The sequence below is a fragment of the Drosophila sulfurigaster genome, chromosome 2R (assembly GCF_023558435.1).
Source record: "Drosophila sulfurigaster albostrigata strain 15112-1811.04 chromosome 2R, ASM2355843v2, whole genome shotgun sequence".
NCBI lineage: Eukaryota > Metazoa > Arthropoda > Insecta > Diptera > Drosophilidae > Drosophila > Drosophila sulfurigaster.
In genome coordinates, this window is record NC_084882.1 from 25,169,688 (window position 1) to 25,190,654 (window position 20,967).

General features: G+C 35.7%; 2 protein-coding genes across 2 annotated transcripts; both read right to left on the reverse strand.

Annotated features, from left to right (window-relative positions):
• Nucleotides 1-2,047: 2,047 nt before the first annotated feature.
• LOC133837860 (carbonic anhydrase 6-like) lies at nt 2,048-6,392 on the reverse strand. The gene is made up of 5 exons (XM_062268764.1): nt 6,097-6,392; nt 5,941-6,033; nt 5,796-5,886; nt 5,481-5,743; nt 2,048-5,421 (listed from the first exon to the last, which is right to left on the reverse strand). Exons 2-5 carry the CDS (start codon nt 6,019-6,021, stop codon nt 4,993-4,995), a joined length of 864 nt encoding a protein of 287 aa, XP_062124748.1. The 5' UTR covers nt 6,022-6,033; nt 6,097-6,392; the 3' UTR covers nt 2,048-4,992.
• Nucleotides 6,393-7,291: 899 nt separating this feature from the next.
• LOC133837859 (carbonic anhydrase 6-like) lies at nt 7,292-8,620 on the reverse strand. The gene is made up of 5 exons (XM_062268763.1): nt 8,436-8,620; nt 8,281-8,372; nt 8,136-8,226; nt 7,821-8,083; nt 7,292-7,763 (listed from the first exon to the last, which is right to left on the reverse strand). Exons 1-5 carry the CDS (start codon nt 8,524-8,526, stop codon nt 7,335-7,337), a joined length of 966 nt encoding a protein of 321 aa, XP_062124747.1. The 5' UTR covers nt 8,527-8,620; the 3' UTR covers nt 7,292-7,334.
• Nucleotides 8,621-20,967: the final 12,347 nt, after the last annotated feature.

A 20,967-nucleotide genomic window follows, 5' to 3' on the forward strand; every position in this document is an offset into this window, starting at 1 on the left:
AAAATGTTGTTATTCAATTTGCTGCTGAATGAAGTGATGTGTGTTCCATTCCTCGTAGCGTTGCGTGGTGGAGATGGTGATGAAGGTAGAGAGAGGTGGAGGTAGAGATGGAGGTGTATTTGGCTGCGCTGTATATGGATATGGATTCGTTACTGTATGCAATCGGAGGGGCGTGGCAGTGGGCGACTACTTGAAATGAGTGGCATGTCGTGTCGGTTTCGGGTAGCGTGCCATGGCCATGGCTACTCCAGAATCGTTGCACGGCCAACATGTTTACGGCGGTGCGTGCAGCACGTTGATGCATGTTTATTTTCGACTGCCAGCTACCGTTGCAATTGAATGCAGCATCATATATAGATATGCTTTTATACCCCCATACATACAGACTATAGGAAACAGTATATACATACATACGTACGTATATAGCCAGGTCATAAAATCTGTCGCTTTTTTGTGCCTGCCGCTTTCGTGTGCCCACAATAAACAGACGTGTTTTTCATAATGCATTTTTAATATAGCTCACACAGAGATTTCCATTGCCATTTTTTTCCATTCATTTATTCGTTGAAATTCGTTAGCATCCTCTTTCGGACTTTTTTCTCCCCTGTTGCACCCTATTTATTTATAAACAATCAGTTTGGCCTCATTGAGTCGTGTAATATACACCGCGGATAACAAAGGCCAAAACAACAACAATGAAAAGAAAACTATTAAAAACACTTTTTGATATACGATTATTGTGATTTTTTCCGTGTGACGAACGCATTTATGAATCTGTGTATTATAAATTCATCACGAAATTGAAATGTATCTTAAATTGACTTTCATTTTGAACAAAAAATTGCTGTCATACTCTAGTTTCTTCGCATTTTCATATACAAAGTGTAATTGAATAAATATTTCAATAGCATTCGAATTGAATATATTGTTGTTATACATTTCTATACAAATCAATTTGACATAAACGCATATAAATTAAGTTCTCTTCAGTTTCACAAATTAATTGTTGCTACAAATGATAGACTTGAATGTAAGCAGCCACAGTAACGCCCCACTAAATGCAGCCCAGACTTAACCTGGTTGACTGACTAACCGAGTATAAGCATTTGCGCGCAATGACCTTCAGTTTGGCCACACAATATAACCCCATCCACTGCCAAGGTACATTAATAATTTTCGCCAGCTATTTGCTTACCAATATCAAGTGGCAAGTCATTATTCATGACCTGCCAGGCAACTAATGATTATGAGCAGTTCCACCATAGCCAAAGCCAAAGCCAAAGCCAAAGTAAATGGATTGAAGGTGTGGGTGCTGCATAGAAGGAAGGACATGAGTGCAAGGAAGAGTGCGGGGTGGGAAGGTCTAGTGGCTAGAGGCTGTTCATGCAGAAAATTATATGCATAAAACAAGTGATTATGCTGTCGAGAGAACTTGCTATTATTAGGACTGTAAAAAACGGCATAAAATGGCAGAACAAGCGACAAAAGCTTCGTCGTCGTGGCCCAGTCGAGCGTTCGAGTAGAAAAATTACAAGTCAACAACAACAATAGCAACAGCACAATGGCAATAGCAGCAACAGCAGCAACAACAATAACAATAACAACAACAACAACGTCGACGACGACTAAAATGAAAGCCGCTAAACAGCCTTCAACAATAAGTGCAAGTCAAGCATGAGACTTGGACTTAGCCAGCTTGGCAGGCCAGAAGGCTGAAAGGCTGGCAGGCTAGAAGGCTGGCTGGATGGTTGGATGGCTGGCAGGTGCACAAGTTGGGCGTGGCTTTAACATCCGCTTAATGGTAAAGTTTTTGCATGCGGTCGGTTTCGCCACTTTAATAATGTAACCCCAAAATGTGGGTCAGGACACGCTTTATGGAAAGTCATTTCGATGTTGGAACCGAGTCGCGCTCTGGCAATTATAACACGACCATATGTTGCTGCCACAACTAAGAGCCTGTGGCAGCTGCAGGTGCATTTTGCACTCTTATGCTCCACGAATACATAAAACCTATATATATATATAGTATATATACATTTTTTATAACTTGTTTTTTTAATTCTTGCTTCAGAGGTTGTAACCCGTTAATGTACTGCTCTCAAAATTTATACTCTGAAATGTTGCAGCAGACAACTTTAACTAGTAGTTCCAGTTATTATTGTTGTTTCATTGGATTATTTTCTTTTGTGGCATCGTAGTCAACAATTGTGCCAAGGGTTACTTTAAGTGCTCAACACACAGGCCACAGGACTTAACGCGCCGACAATGTGCGCATTGCTGCGGTCAACCGCCACAGGTGCCATTTATAATTCAGCCACAATTTTAATTATGTTGGTAAGGAGCCGCAGCAATAGCATCAGCGACAGCAGCGGCAGCGGGAGCAGCAAACATAACTCCTGTGTATTGCGGTCAAACACGACGTATACGTAATCTTAAAGCTCAATATTAAATGCGTGCCAAATCAAATTGACATTTGATGGAGTGTCGCAAATGCGCTTAACTTGGACATTAAGACGAAGTTTTCGTTGAGTTTAACTTGTTTTATCCCTGCTTTTTTTAGAGATGTGGCTTTCACTCACTGACAAGCCGCTTAGTAACTCGTATTAGCATTTACATGGCTCTTGAGTGCCTGCTAATGGATCAAATATGTTATATGCTGAAAGCATCATCGCTGCAGTGCATAGAATGACAGCAACTAAATTGACAGAGATTTAGTATGTGTAGAAGAAACATTTCACGTCTTAGAGTGTAGCAGGGATTAACACCTTATGATTCATTTTTATGACTATAGGCGAAGTCAGAATGCAATAGAGATTGCCCGAGCAAATAATGCATGCTCTAGTTGCATATGAATCAAGCATGCACATGCCCCTCAATCCCCATCAACATAATAACATTTTGTATTCCTTTCATATAGTACTACATCGAGGTGAATAAACTGGCCTAAGGCACTTTAGGACTTCAATTTCTTTTAACTGCACGCTGGTGCCTTTTCTCTTTTTGCCTGTTCTCTGTCTCTCTCATATAGTTTGAATTGCCAAAAGCTTTCTATGCTTTCAGCCAATTAGAACTAAATGCAAGCCACTAAAACTCTTCCAAACTTTGCTCGTGTTGTAATATGTGCAATGGCTTTTTGCTTTATATGAGCCATAAAAACTGTTGGTTCTATGTTTGTTCTCTTTTTTTTGTTAGTTTTTTTTTTTTTTTTTTTTGTGCTTCTCTATTTTTGACCAGTTTCTTTTTAGCTTTATGACAGTGCGCCTACTACAAGCAGCAGAAGGTGAAGAAGCAAAGAGAAAAAGTTGCTTTTCGTATGCTAAATTTGAGATCGTTAAAGGACCATCAAGGAATGCGCTTTGTTGTGCATTGAATTGCGCTGGCTCTTGAGGTTTCCGGCATTTGGCATGACGGTTGTTTGCCTGGCCCATAATCATCATGAGTAATCTAAATTCACAGTTATGCCATTGTTCTCCTTTTTTTTGTCTCACTCTTTCCCTCACCATATTTTTTTTCGAGTTCTTAAGTAGAGTGCATAACATTATAGTTAGTCGAGTTTTTAACAGCATCCGTTATGTTGTTGTCTGCTTTCCTGGTCAAAAGTGTGCTGCACATGAATGGAAGTGACTTTTAACTCTAGTGTTACAAACACACATAAAAACACAACGAAGAGTTACTGTCTACTTTTGGTCATGAACATTTATGGCTATTGTAATTATAATTGTTTTTCGCCAGTTTTAAACACACAACTTGATTACAAAGTGTACTTTCAGGCACATAAATATTATTGTGTCCAGTCTGCTGCAGTCGCTTTTCATTTGTTTATCATTAATTAATTATAATTTTCATTTTATTATTATGCAGTCGAAAATATTATGATAGTCCAACGTTTTCATAATTTATAAACAATCTGCTTGTAAATTTCTTTTGTTGTTTTGTAATAAAAAAATTCGCTTTTAATGCATAAAATGTATTCATACTGTGCAAGTTTGATTTAATTGGCTTTTGTAATTATGGAGTTGCCCAGAAAACGTTTTGAACAAAAATTGTGTTTTGATATTCGTAATTTTTTTGCATTCAATTAATTGAGAAATTTAACAAATCTAGAGGTGAACGAAGTCAATCATCGATTTGTAAAACAAATCTCTTATTTTCTAGGAAAAAAGTATATTTTTTAATGTATGACATTAATGCTTGCTTTCCAAGAATAATTCAATTAGTTTCACTAATTATGTGGGAATAATAGTTAACTATTAAATTGTTCGAAAACGTGCAAAAGAAACACTAAATCAAGCAACACTTTTTATATCTTGTTATTACGCATTTAATTAGTTTTCATATTATGATAATATTACTGTTAATCATATTTATGGGGCGTGCTTTAAATATTATATTTCGATGGGGGAACTTTTTACTGTTTTGAATATTAAATTCACACTTAACGCAGCTTAGGGTTTTTTTTATATATTCACAATATTTGTGTCATATAAGTCTGCACCATAAATGGCAAAAAAAAATAACTTGTTAATGTTCCTGAATTCACTTTTTCAATTCATAACAAAAATGTACTCATTGGAGTGATTGGAATATATTTTCTATGCTTCGTGGCAAAGTTTAAAAGTCTTTTAAAACATTTGCAATGTATTCTTTTTTATCAGTATTTTTATTTATATATACAACCGATCGATTTGGGAACTTGCACGCAACTGACATGAAAATATCGTATTCTATAAGTGTGCAGTGCATGTAATTATTAGTTAGCTATGGTTGATGGCAGCGAGACAAAACATTTGGAATCTAAGAGTGTGATAAATCTTTAAATTTAATCAAGAAATTCATTATTAATGCACAGATCAGAAACTTTGACATTTCCTATATTGCAGTTTGTTATTGGTTAGATTTTATTTGATATTAATGAAAAGTTAAAAAAATTTTTACATTTTATTTTGATAATATTAATAATAATTACATAGAAAACTCATTTTTAACTATAGATTAAATGTTATATATAATTTTTCTATTGTAAATGGGTTGACTTACTCGAAAGTTGTTCAATACGTTCTTTCGATCTACATTGCGGAGTAAAAAAATATTAAAAATTGGATTTAATTTCACAATCAACGGCTCCCGAAATACTATCCAATGGACAGACTCTTGGCAATCCGGTGTGGTCAACGAGCCATGGTAACTATAAAAATTATGTATTTGCAATTTCTTGAGGATGCTTCCAACCGTAACAGCTGGGGGTACTAATGTTGTCGAATGATATTCGCGGATTCGAATAAGAAGCCTTAAAAATTCTTCGATGGATGGCCGTGCTAGAAGGAAACGTTTATGCGAATGTGGCGCTAAGTCACCAAGTGTCGTTAAATTCCTATGGATATCTCTATGCCTTGTATCTGTGTAATTTCCACTTTCACGATACTTAAAAAAAAAAGAAAATAATTTAAATAAAGAATATAATAATCAAATTGTTCGCATACATCTGGAATACGTATCATAATCGCCAATACAGCTAATCCATCGGGATGTAAAATAGCTTCTTGCATGGTATTGTATATTGAACGACGATGAACCACATGGATCTCCACATCGTAGCGCCGTCCATTTATTATATGCTCAGCTCCTTTACTGACCATGGATCCCCAGTGGAAATGAAGCTCTTCCGCTATGTATGTACCTTTAAGATCAGCACCACTTACTTCTAAATTTTCAGAAAATCTTGTTTTCCCAATTTTAAAGCTGCCTATATTTCAAAATTATGATAACAGTCAGATAAATAACTATAATTAGCTTACATGAATACCCAGTATTTTTCAATACTGATGGTTCCCCGAAATGTTCAAAGTAATTTCGAAAATTTAGTTTTGGTAATCGTTTAGGTTCGCTCTATAAAAGGAAATTATTTTGCTTCAATTCAAATTAATCTCGTTCTAAACTCACGAATCTTTTCGTCAATTCAATGGGGGGATTGATTTTTTCCGGTTTTGCATAATCCTTCCCAATCTCTACCGTTCTGGTCATGATTCCAATGAACTATATTATTAAACGCAAAAATTAATTTATTTTAAAAACATTATGTTAATAATAAAAGCTTACTCATATGCGTGTTACGTCCCGTATCAATATGCACTCCATGTGTCGAGGCAAAAAGCAATAGTATCGAAAGTTGACAAAATAATTTCGACATTTTTAATGTTTTAGCAATGACTTTTACAACAAAATAACCAATTCTTGTGGTGACTTATTTACAACTGAGTTCTTAATCTCACTTCATTTTAGATAAAAGCGAAGCGAAGAAGTTCTTATTTATTTACGGCTGACAACAATAAAAAGTCGCAAGACCGATAATAGGCGAACAGTCGTGAAGTACCATTATATCATTCTTAAATTTTAACTATGAATAGAAAATGATAACAGAAGTACTATAAAATAGTAATATACAGTATAAGGTGCACATTTGAATTCAAAAGATTACTTTGAGTTAGCAGTATTTACGTATAAATTGTATTTTTGTGTTTTTCTCATTATTTATTATTACTTAAACTAAGCTCGATTTTGTATCCATTTATCAAAGCATAATACAAATACTAATTGATTTTCCAGGCATTGACTCAAAAAGTGAATTATACAATAAAATAAATAATAAATTTGCAAACAAGTTATTTTTTTTGTTTGGTGCAATGACACAACAACATTTCACATAACTTGGCAGACTATTTATTATGCAAATATTTACAAAATAAATTACTGCACAAATACATAGAGCACAAAGTGAAGCGATAAAATGTAGAATGCTTGCGTAAATATATGAATACTTTTCTTTAATTTATTTGTTTCAATATGAAATTTAAGTTATACACTATGCAAGTTCTAATGCTTTTGCAGCTAATTGAATGAAGAATACAAAAAATTTTTTTTTTATTTTATCTGTAACATAAAATACATAAATACATACAAATACATACAGCTAAGTTCCAGCCAATCCTTTAATCCGTTTATTAATTTTATTTATATTTACAACCGATCGATTTGGGAACTTGCACGCAACTGACATGAAAATATCGTATTCTATAAGTGTGTAGTGCATGTAATTATTAGTTAGCTATGGTTGATGGCAGCGAGACAAAACATTTGGAATCTAAGAGTGTGATAAATCTTTAAATTTAATCAAGAAATTCATTATTAATGCACAGATCAGAAACTTTGACATTTCCTTTATTGCTGTTTGTTATTTGTTAGATTTTATTTGATATTAATGAAAAGTTAAAAAATGTTTACATTGTATTTTGATAATATTAATAATAATTACATAGAAAACCTCTTATTAACTAAAATTAAATTTTATATATAATTTTTCTATTGTAAATGGGTTGACTTACTCGAAAGTTGTTCAATACGTTCTTTCGATCTACATTGCGAAGTAAAAAAAGATTAAAAACTGGATTTAAATTGACAATCAACGGCTCCCGAAATACTATCCAATGGACAGACTCATGGCAATCCGGTGTGGTCAACGAGCCATGGTAACTATAAAAATTATGTATCTCCAATTTCTTGAGGATGATTCCAACCGTAACAGCTGGGTGTACTAATGTTGTCGAATGATATTCTTGGATTCGAGGAAGAAGCATTAAAAAATCTTCCATGGATTGCGGTGTTTGATGGAAACGCTTCTGCGAATGTGGCGCTAAGTCACCAAGTGTCGTTAAATTCCTATGGATATCTCTATGCCTTGCATCTGTGTAATTTCCACTTTCACGATACTTAAAAAAAAGAAAATAATTTAAATAAAGAATGTAATAATAAAATTGCTCGCATACATCTGGAATATGAATCATAATCGCCAATACAGCTAATCCATCGGGATGTAAAATAGCTTCTTGCATGGTATTGTATATTGAACGACGATGAACCACATGGATCTCCACATTGAAGCGCCGTCCATTTATTATATGCTCAGCTCCTTTACTGACCATGGATCCCCAGTGGAAATGAAGCTCTTCCGCTATGTATGTACCTTTAAGATCAGCACCACTTACTTCTAAATTTTCAGAAAATCTTGTTTTCCCAATTTTAAAGCTGCCTATAGTTCAAAATTATGATAACAGTCAGATAAATAACTATAATTAGCTTACATGTATACCCAGTATTTTTCAATACTGACGGTTTTCCGAAATGTTCAAAGTAATTTTGAAAATTTAGGTTTGGTAATCGCTTATGTTCGCTCTATAAATGAAAATTATGTTGCTTTAATTCAAATTAATCTCGTTCTAAACTCACGAATCTTTTCGTCAATTCAATGGGGGATTGACTTTTTCCGGTTTTGCATAATCCTTCCCAATCTCTACCGTTCTGGTCATGATTCCAATGAACTATATTATTAAACGCAAAAATTAATTTATTTTAAAAACATTATGTTAATAATAAAAGCTTACTCATATGCGTGTTACGTCCCGTATCAATATGCACTCCATGTGTCGAGGCAAAAAGCAATAGTATCCAAAGTTGACAAAATAATTTCGACATTTTTAATGTTTTAACAATGACTTTTACAACAAAATAACCAATGGTGGAGGAGACTTTTTTACAACTGAATTCTTAATCTCACTTCATTTAACATTTATGTTTCGCTAAAAGCGTGAAGTTCTTATTTAGTTACAGCTGACAACAACAAAAAGTAGCAAGACCGATAATAGGCGAACAGTCGCGAAATACCATTATGTCATTCTTAAAAACAACTTTTAACTTTGAATACAAAATAAAAGAAATACCATAAAATTGTAATATATAGTATTAGGTGCACATTTGAATTAAAGATTACTTTGAGTTAGCAGTATTTACGTATAAATTGTATTTTTGTGTGTTTTCTCATTATTTATTATGACTTAAACTAAGCTCGATTTTGAATCCATTTATCAAAGCATAATACAAATACTAATTGTTTTTCCAGGCATTGACTCAAAAAGTGAATTATACAATAAAATAAATAATAAATTTGCAAACAAGTTATTTTTTTTGTTTGGTGCAATGACACAACAACATTTCAGATAACTTGGCTTACAAACTTGGCAGACTATTTATTATGCAAATATTTACAAAATAAATTACTGCACAAATACATAGACAGAGCACAAAGTGAAGCGATAAAATGTAGAATACATGCGTAAATATATGAATACTTTTCTTTAATTTATTTGTATCAATATGAAATTTAAGTTATACACTATGAAAGCTCTTATGCTTTTGCAGCTAATTGAATGAAGAATACAAATACATTTTTTTTATTTTATCTGTAACATAAAATACATAATATTATGGATTTTAGCTCACAATCCTTTAATCACTTTATTAAGCATTAACTCTCCACTCTTACTTTGCATCTAAATGTTATCCTGAATTTAGCCTACATTTCAGCCACAATCAATATTTGTTAAGAGATGGCGACTCAAACGCAAATTTACATGAAATTTATTTCACATCCAGTTGCCGTCTGCTTCAGATGCTTTTGTGCATTGTTTAATTATATTTACCTGGTTGCTTTTACAGAATTTAACTACTATTGTGGTGTTTACATAGTTGACATCCATTCCCAACTGACCGCCAAAGAATACAACTGAGACTTTCTCTCTGTGTGAGCATGAAGACAAAAATATTTACTTAGTTTCAGTGTTAATGGAAATTTAATGCTGTTTAATAAATCTAAACACAAATGTTGCAAATTGCAGTGCAATAAATTCAAAGGAAATTCTAAATAATTATGCGCCAAAGCATGAGAGCTAAATACATAAATCCAATTATTTAAAGTTATTTAAATTATTATATTAAAATAATACCGCATAGCTTTTATTAAAATTGGGTAGCGGGTATTTCACAGTCGACCACACTCGGCTGTAGCTTTCTTACTTGTTGTTTCCTTTGGCATATTCATATTAACTATGTAAAGTGTAATGATAATAAAAAGAAGATTAAGTACTATAATGATATATTTACATATTACAAAGCCTTATGAAATGCACATGACTCATGTTGCTCTTTTATGATAGAGTGTGCTTGTAATTGGCCATATTTGGTTGCTGAGAATTCTCAGGAGTCACATTATGGTAGTCTACATAATTAGCTGTTGTTGTTTTTATTTATATTTTTTTCGTTTTTTTTTTGTGTCGAATGCCACGCCCTCGTGGCACAGCTGCTGACACGCCCCCCCGCGGTAAAATGCACGAGACTCTATCGCATATTTTCGATACAAATTTGTGTGTGCATGTGTATGCGTATGTTTTCAGAGCACGGGAAATGTTAAGTTTAATTTAATTGCGACAACAAAAGGCCAAAGGAGCAACCAAGTGGCCCAAAGCACAAGTGGAAGCACATGGACAGACACTCTCACACACATACACTTGTAGTTATATGTCATTATTCACGCACAGCAAAGCAAACAATCACACACTCACACACATATACGCACACCCACCCACACACTCGCACACACATTGCCATTATTATTGTTTCGCACATTTGACGTTGTTATTGTTGCTCTTGTTTCAGGATATATTTACATATGCATAACCCGTGTATATTGGCCAGACATTTCGGGTTTGTGTGCGTATACCATACATGTTAATAATAGTACACACACGCATACTCACACACACACATACACACATACACTCATGCAATACCCCAATGGAAATTATTATTGCGCCGCATTTTTGGCGTTTGTTGGCTTAAACGTAACCACACATTTGGGGAAATTATTGTTAATATGCAGCTGCGTACCAGAGTCATATCTGCGTTTACCTGAATCCCGAACACCACTTACATACACATATACCACTATATCCAACGTATTCGGCCACCGTTGCCGCAAAATACCGCGCTTACCGTTAATAAGCTGACTTTGAAGTGCCGCCATCTGGCATCATGTTTATAGCCACAATTCATTTGCCTGCCGCTTGAATCTCAATTATGTGAGCTCTTCTATGTTGACGGACAGCATGTCAAATTCCATTGCAATCAGCTTTAGCTGGTTTTTAATGCTACAAAATGTAAATCGATACAGACCCAATCATTACCCGAAAATCAATTGCCGTGGATATTTTCTATAACATTTTCTCATATTCAATTAACAGTGCTATGAAACTCAATCAGCTAAATATAATTTCTAAATGCAAGCTAAACTCAGCAGTTGTCTAGTTATTGCAATTGAAATTTCAAAAGATAATTAACATAATAATATTGCATACAAACAGGCAAAGTCCCACACCTTTATGTGGATACTAATTCACACTCGTTGGCATTGTCAGAAAAACGAAGCATAAACAAAAGCAACGACTATAAGATACCATGCAATTAACTTTAAAATATTTTCTATTCTATACGAACTTTACCAGCTCTAAAACTGCCGTTCATAATTACATTCACTTGTTATGAACCTCGATTATCGTTTGCACAATCGAAGACACTCTTTATGCCTTCTATGAAGAGTATAATAAAAGGCAATATGGGACTTGAAAATAGCGCAGCGAGTGAAATTTATTACATCCAACACGCGCGCGCTTACACACACTCACACACACAGCAGTATGCAACAGTCGCATAAAGCACTCGGTCACACACAAGCGCACACCCACACACACTGACACACACACACACACACATAAAGTTACAGTTACATGGGCTCACATTAGCGTTTACTATCAACTGCAGAGAATTTGCATGTAGCTCCTCTCCGGCCATGAAACACTTTGGCACAAATTTGAATTTTATTTGCTACTTCCGTCCTCATATTGTTTGAGTAGGTGCAGCTGTGCATATGCAACTGTGTGTGTGTGTGTATGCATAAATATATGTATGTGTGTGTGGTTGTGCAACTGATGAAGTTGCATACGAGTATTATTGTTAGCCTTGGGGCGCTTTGCTTTTGCTGTTGCTGTTGCTGTTGCTGTTGCTGCTGTTCATGCTATTGCTTTTGCCAGGCAGCAGCAACTAAAAGTTATAAATACGTCATGCTGCTAATGTGCCATAATTTCGCATAAAACTAAAGAAATAAGTAAAACCTCTTTCAGCATTATTACAACAATATAGGAACAAGTCTTTTGACTGCTCGAAGGAAGCACATAAATAAGCACTTTACCCATATGGATTAATACTGTGGCACAGAGTAAAATGCAACTTTATATTTGTTTTGAAACTATTTCGTGATACTTACCTTCGCCCTTCTGATCAGCTGTAGAAAAAGTTTATTTTGCCAACAGACTAGAAACTAATATTTCTATCAAATTTTACTTGAATTTATCTCTCAATGCTGCTCTAAATATAACAAGTCAAATGAGCTCGACTGTGAGATATCCGATACCCATTTGCAATGAAGCCATATTCTTAAAACTATATCAAAAAAATGTTACAATATAACGTAGGCTATATTTGTTATATTGATATAATACTATTCAAAATATATCATAGACTACAAAATATACGAGATTGTCAGCCAAAGCAAGTAAGGCGGTCTTTGCCATACAAAAGTATATTTGAAATAACTTCTACAATTTTTATTTGATCGCAATATAGTGTATATATACCAAAAATCTAGCTTCGAAATTTCGCTTGCTATTCAATTTTTTCTTATTGAGGAGGCGGAAGTTGGCGATGCAAAAATTTTAAACAAAAATAAGAAGTGCAACAAAATTATAGCTGTATCTGTTATAGTCTCTGATATTTAAGTGTTCATATGGACAGACGGACAGACGGACAGACAGACAGACGGGCGCGGTTATATCGTTTCTACGTTTGACGGTGATCAAGAATATGTATACTTTATAGGGTTGGCGATGCCGCTTTCTGTCTGTTACATAAATTTCCTGCAGACACACAGTCATAATATTACTGCTTTATACTATGGATAGCGGGCACTGCACAGTTATATCGATATTTGGAAAATGCATTTCTCTTCCAATTGCAATTATAATGAGTCTCTCAATGGAATACCTTTACATTCGCTTATTATTCTCCATTATCCATCTATTTCACGTATAAATCGAGTTGCGCAAAAGTTTGCCATCAAATTAAATGTTCCCTGAAAATTGCACTTCATTTTCTGTGTAGCGACTAACGTTAAATATTTTTACAAATTATGCGCCTAAAAGTAGGCAAGCGAACGTCCTAAAATGTTGGGCTCTCAAATTCACTTTGACTTGCGTCATTTCCTGCAGCTAAATCACTAATTAAAACCCGTTGACCGTGATAATGTTTACACGCTAAAAGCCGCATATCCAACAGGCCCACAGGGAGTCAATTCGTTGTTCAAAAAAAAAAGAAAACACAAAAACAGCACACAAAAAACACACGCCAAAATGTCTGCTGGAATTCAGCTATGTAGGAGATACATATACATATGTACATTTGTTGTAAGGGGAAGTCTAATGTAAACAAAGTGGATAAATAATGCGCAATTAATGGTCGATTCATTTAATTCTCTCCTTTGTCAGAAATTAGCTGAAATGCGAAGAGAAAAGGCATACAAATTTGTAAATGCATTGCTTGCGATCTAACATATGTTACGTTATGTTGTTTAAACTAATAAACAAAGTAACTGACCTCCCCAAAATCAACACAAATCTGTACACTTCATGACAGCATTTTTTGTATAATTTTGCAGTCAACTTACTAAAACCAACACTAGTCGAACAACAGTCCATGGCAACCTATGGAAAAAGTCGAAAAGTGCTGGATTAAAATCGCAGTTTTTGTACAGATTTTTAATTAAATCGCGAAAGATATATATAAATATCTCGTTTATATGTTTGCACAACAGCCGTACCAAAAAACACAAAAAAAATAGCATTCAAAAGATATCATATGCTAAATGACATAAGGTCCTGTAGAGGACATTTTATTTGCAAAAATATTCGTATACCCTATAATTGCAATTGAAAATATAAAGTGTATATGGGTGTCAACTAAATTGATTGGGTGTTCAAGCTACGAGAAGATTAAAGCAGAAAACAGTTTTGATTACAAGTACAGGGTAGTTGAGTATAGTTCTCTCCCAACTACAAAATAGTTCTCTCTCACTTTGCTTTATATATATATTTTTTTGCCAACTAACTCGCACAATTGAATTACAACGGCTTTTCATATGCAAGTGAGTGAGTGTATGGCTATATATGTATATAAAACATATACATATATATAAATTTCACCTCTTCTTTTTGCTTCTCCACCTTCTTTTTTTGCCTCTTTTGAGGGTACGTAATTTGCACAAACTGTGCACTGAAATTCGTTGACAAATTACTAATTGAAAGCGCGCGGAAACTGTGCATGTTGTCGCAGTCAGGTGGGCGTGGCCAGTACCCACCACAGCACACCCACCGCCGCCCATCCCCTTGCGCTCTCAATATGCAGTGACCCGTATGGTCCACGTTTGTTTGCCCAAATGCACGGCGTGCGGTGCGCCTAACGTTAGGCTAAACTCATATGGCGACTACTACAAAATACAAGAACAGCAACAGCAACAGCAAGAGCAACAACAAGAACTACCACTAGTTAGCTAGTATGATTCTCTAGCGCTGTTTCTGGATGCAAATGCTGTTTGTCGGACCCAAGGCTACAAGCTATAGCTGGATATACGAGGTGGTCTGGTCTGCTTGCTGCCTGCTCTGCCAGCTGCCTGAATGGCTGAATGACTGACTGTATGGCTGACTGAATGGCTGATTTATATGCAAAACGTGGCGAAAACAGTTTTTCAATTAAATTCGTTTGAGTTGTCGTCGCGGATTTCAATTTGAAAGCTGCCATATAATTTATTAGCATTAGCCACACAACGACTTGAGCACCGCTACCAAAACAGACACACACACAGAAAAATGAAAATGAAAATTCTACAGCAAAAAAATGACAAACCGTATATAATGAAAGCAGAGCTTCATCAAATGCGGCTCAATCCAATAACACAGCAAATGAAATTGTGACAAATTTGCTTTTCACTTTGGAAAATTAAAAACGCGCACATAAAATATACACACGCACACACACACGAACGCCAAAAAAAATATAACAAAATTTTCATTCATCATCACAAAATTTCGCATGATGCTCTCCTTGAATGGGCTGCTCTTTTTTTTTGAGTTGGGTCTCCTTGACTACGCCATAAGCTATTAAGCGTGCAGAGAGAGGACGACATCTGACATATAGGCAGACAATAAACTAATACGATTTTTACCACAAAGCAGAAAAAGACTGACAGATCAACTATGATTGAGAATATTAATTTAACTGGCATTTGAATCACTTTAATTGCAGCTCTTAGCTAATATGAATATTTTGTAAAGTAAATTAAATTTTCTTTTAAACTTCTATAATTCGTATATATTTATCATTATCAGGCTTTAGCTGCGGCTTTTGAAGTAAGAGCAGAAAGTTGTCGGCGCTGGCTTAAATGGAATTCCCTTTTCTGAATTTTATTCTGAATTTTTGTTTGTTTTTTATTTTTTTTTTTTTTGCGTTAGCTTGGCAAACTTAAATCCGAGGCATTTGATATTGATTTACTTAAAAGGCAATATCAGTTTGCAAAGCAGCAGCAGCAGCAATGTTGAGAGTGGTGGTGGAAGCAGCAGCAACCCTTAGCAGAGAAGGACCTTGCCCCCTTTTTTCCTCCTGCCATATCGAAAAATGCGAAAATTGTACAATGAAAATTGGAGTGAAATTAAACTAAGGCCCACAGGCGATAACGGCGCCGTTGCCATTGCCATCACCATCGCCATCGCTTTGGTCTTAGGATGAGCCTCAGACTAAGACCGAGAGCGAGACTGAGACTGAGACTTGGAGATGGAGATGGAGACAGGCTGTCCAGCTGAATGACTGGCTGACTTGTTGGCATTCATTTGGCCGTGTGGCCGGCGTAACTTTGGGACACTTAAGCGACAACGTACTTGAGAATGTCTGGGGCCCCATGGAGTTGGAGAGAGTTTTCGGGAGTGTTGGGAGTTGGTGCCATCATGGTGTTTCAGGGCCACGATATCGTTGTCCGCCTTGCCCCCCGCTCCGCCTTTCTAATGAGACAAAAATTGCGATTTGAATGCAAATAACTGCAGGGCTGCTTCAGACAACCTTCTAGCCTGGACAACAATTACATAGCATTGAAGTGGACTCCAAATGGTTCGAGGGAGGGAGGGAGGCAAGAGTGTGAGCTGTGGGTTTTTAGCTTTGTCAACTGCCATTTAAATTTACAAAATGAAATGCAGAAGGCATTTCTGTGCTTTGGTTTGGTTGTGCGCAGCCTTGTTGGCATTTTAATGAAGTTCTTTAAGGACATCCCAATAGCCGAAGCTACATAAATACATACATACGTATAGCTAAATCTACTGCCAATAAATGAAAGACCAAGTTTGTGGAAAACTGGCCAGAGCATTTTTGGAAGGCCAGCAGGTAACGTCTGTTTGCATTTAATTAAATGCCAATATTTGAATCAATTTGCATTGTGAATGTGAAAAATGTGCGGCAGGTTGACTAATCAACTCTCTTGGTTAACATTTCTGCGTCACTCTGCATATTTGTATTCTATTAATTTTGACCATTGACAATGCCATTTGCCCAACTGCTGCTGATGCTGCTGCTGCTGTTGCTTCAATAACAGAAGAAGAATGCGACTCACAACGTGGACACGAACTTAGCCAAGAGTATGGCAAGCATTTCATTTGACTTAACCTGACAACATTTCTCTTTCATTTTGATTTGATTTGATTTGATTTAGTCCGTGTCAATTTACCATTTCCCATTTTCAGTGCAAGGAATTCAATATACGCACACAATATAGATTTTGTGGTATATCAGTTCAACAAAAACGAGGATGAATAGAATTTAAGTCAATTGTAGCATGTTATGTTTGTTGGTGGCGTAACCAAACAAGTAATAATTATTATTCTGCTTAATTTATTAGGTTTCCTGCATTGCGGTCTTTTGATCCAGTTGGCAAAGTGAAATTCAAGCCAATTGTTGCAATAATTTAATACATTTTGTTATATTTTAACATATTTGCGTATGTCTAGTTTTAAGTTAAAACAGTTTGAATTTCAATTAAATTACAGCAAATTTTTCCATCGCACAATATCATTTTTGGATCAAATTGTAATCTATATTCCCAGCGGCTAAATTATATAACATTTATGGTCAATTTAATTTGAGTTTAATATTCTTTAAATTTACATCATATCAAATCAATTTGTAAACTTTTTAGACAACTGTACAATAAATTGTCTTTATTATTACGCAATTTTCGTATTTGTTTTGCATAGAGCATTTTATTGCAGAGCTAACAAACCATTCAATGACAAAGGAAATTTGATTTGATTAAAAGTGAACAAGTTAACATTTACAAATGAATAAAAATTATGATGTTGTTTTTTGTGCATTAATTTTTTAATTTATGCAAATCATTTGCAAATCTCTTTAATTTAATTTACGAGCAAAATCCCCATACATATGTCCACACAAGAGGTGTTAATTTATATAAATGTTTTTGTTAATCCTAGTTGTATTTTTTTGTGTTCATTGCATGAGCATTTAACGGCTAATAATGATTGCCAAACAACATGTTAAAACATTTATTGGTTTTCTGCAACATAATTTAATTATGTTGATTTTTATGCATTAATTACTAATTTATTTACATGATAAACAAATACAAATAATTTTCATTTGCACGATGTGAAAGCCAAACAGATTGCCGGTAAATGCTTACGTAAAACTTGTTTTTATGCCATTAATCAGAGTTTGTTTATTGATTGAGCAACCTGTGCCAATGGATTATGCAAAAGTTTTTATTCAAAACTATTTAAGCTGGAAACAGCTGCTAACCAAATGGAGAATAAGAATGGCTGAAAACGCAGTGTGAGGCAGACTTATTCATACCCTTTTTATTTCGAAACATTCAGTACTAATAAGTAAAAATAATTCTAAAATATGGAATGAAATGTTCGCATAATGTGCTGAAGAAATCTTTAAAAACATTTAGATTCAATGAAACTTTAACAATTATAAATTGCGTATACGCAATGTGAGCAAGAGAAATTAGTTCATTGTGAAGAAGAAATAACAAAAAAAAATATTGCTCAACTGCGCATAAACTGGTTAGCTTCTGCTCAAGTTGGCTGCTAGTTTAGCATGGCATTTGCTTTGTTGTGGCCTTTTGAGCACCGGCCAATGCTTTGGCATTTCTTTAAAAAGACGTTTTGGCTTTGGCTTTAGCAATGGCTATGGCTATGGCTGGCTATGGCTATGAAATAATATGCTCACCACAAGCTTTTGCTGTGGCTTGTTTGCAAATACAACTCCAGCATAGCATAAAGTACATCAATCAGCTCAGCCTTAAGATTCCATAACCCCATCTGGCTCATTCCCATCGCCATCCCAAACTCCCAAATCCGATCCGAAGACCAATATCAATGCTCATGTAAACAGTCGTTGCTGCTGCATTTGAACAGCATCCTTCACAAGCTGTGACGCAATTCGTGCGAACGTGTCTCAATAACAAAATTAACAGAAATTGCAACATATTGTACGAGCGTGTGTGTGGCAAGTAAACGGAGCATGGGACATGGGGCATGGGGCATGAGGCAGGCACGTGCGTGTGTGGTACGTACAACAAATTGCTGCAAAGAAAACCCACGAAAGTGGTCAGCAACTGTGTCAAAAATTGGCATTGCACAACTTATTTGGCAACAAAGTATTAGAATTGCGGTTCCAGCCAAATGAAACCTTTCATTTAACTACAATTTATAAATAATAGCTCAAGATTCTTTGCGCTGAATTTGTCATTTATTATTTGCATAAATAAATATCAAAATAAATGTATCATTTTAATACATGTCAACAAATAGTTAAAGAAAATTACTGTAATATAGCAAGCAAGCTCTACATACAATAAAAGTCAAACTATTTTTGCCCCAAAAAGTATGCTATAATAAGCAAATGTAGCTAATCTTTGTATATGGCATTAAATAAAATTATATTAAAGAGTTTAAATAGCACAAACTGTGAAATCTACTCAATTTAGCTAACATTGTGGACAGTGTAAGCCACAATCAAAAACTTCGGATGCAACTTTTACACAATCCGGCACAGCTTGAGCTCCACAACAACAGCAAAAGCAACACCAACAACAACAAGAAAAATTCTTAATGAAGCGACTGCTGCTGGTGTCGCCTCCTTGCCACCGAGCTGGGGCAACAATGACAAAAGGGTCGCAGTCTTTGGCAACTGTTGCCTGGGCCAAGTCATGGACGGAGTTCGTTTCACGCCCATTCACACTGACAGACAGAAAACAGAAAAGAAAGGGAACTAGTGTTGAGTGAACTAAAGCGGAGGAGAAGGAGGAAGGAGGAGCAACACATGTGATCAACAGCTGGACCACTGGCAATACCAAAAAAGTGGAAGCCGCCCATTGAATATCATAGAAATAGAAATACGTACGTGCAAAAATTTGTGCGCTTGATTAAATTTGAGTCACCATTCAGTCGAACGAGAGAGAGAAAGAGATTGGGAAATGGAGCAAGGGAAACGGAAAGAGCAGAGGGGAGGAGGACAGTGGTGAGTCCGTGACCAGTGGCAAATGCCACAAGTGTGAGTCAAGTTGAAAGACAATCAGGCGGCAATTTAAAACCATTTTCACTGCGGGCAACCCGCCACCAGCCACCAGGAAGTCACCACCTGCTATGATGATGGCACAGTGAGGCAAAAAGGAGAACACAGAGCAGTTGCAGTAACTTCTGCTCGATTAGTTTTGATTTGGTTATTTGGCATTAGGCAATATGCTTTTCACTTTGCCCAATTTCTTTCATTTTCCCCATTGTTGACTTTCGCTTTGGCTCCAGCCAAATAAACTAATTTCATTGCCTCTCTCCCTCTGCCCAGCTGCGTTCCACTCCGTGCCCCAGCTGAGGGCCTGTTGTGCCCCAAGTTTTGACTCCAAGTTCTTCTACGCTTTGGCACATGCCGCACACAAAAACACAGAGGCATATTTCCTTTGGCAGGGCTTGGGTTGTAATAAACTTACAAATATGATACAATTTAAATAAGTTAAAAAAAGGTTAATAACATAAGTTATGATATAAACTTCTGATGCGGAGATAAAACATTAAAGATGAGAAAAATCAAAGGAATCAGAGCAAACGAGACAAAGGATTTTTTGAATTGACAATTTTTTAAAAGAAACTTTGAATTTGTACTCAACTACGAGTTAATTACATTTGCAATTTTATTGAATTTAAATACAATTTGATGATTTACGTGCGTGCTGATAGTGTAACATCTTTTTGGCACACACATGGCGTATACTTAATATACACTAGTGTCACGTTTTTATGGCAAAAATCAAAGCATTGAATTCTCTTATTGCTACGTGGCATAAGCCACAAATTACAGTTACAGCTTGACTCGCATTGTGTTTGTGTTTAAAAAGCAAAGCTACAACTGGAATGAATTAAGACATTAAAGAGCCTCGAAGGGGTGGACAGCAAGTTGAGAGAGAGAGAGAGAGGGAGAGAGAGAACAAGAAACGAGGAGGTTGTGGGAGGTGGACTGCTCAACGTGACCAGTCCACGTGCGTCGTGCGTCAAGCGTCGTGCGCCCTTAACACCTCTATAATTTGACATAAAACCAGAGAGCTGCAGAGTGCTGAGAGCCAGATCGTTTGTCGCGCGTGTTGTTAGGCCCTGAATGAAAGGCATTACACTTCCGTTAAATGTCGCTATTATTTAACAATTTTGTTTATGTCCGCTTCCCATGCAGCGACCCCTTCTGTTACATCCTCCATACATACATACATGTAGTTGTACATACCAGCAGACCATGTGGTACTGCTAAGTAGTATGAGGCGAACACAAAAAATATAATTTATGGTTGCTCAGACTACAGCCAGTGGAAATAGTGGAAAGCCGGAGACGGGAACGGGGGGAAACTAAATTGTCGTCGCCAATG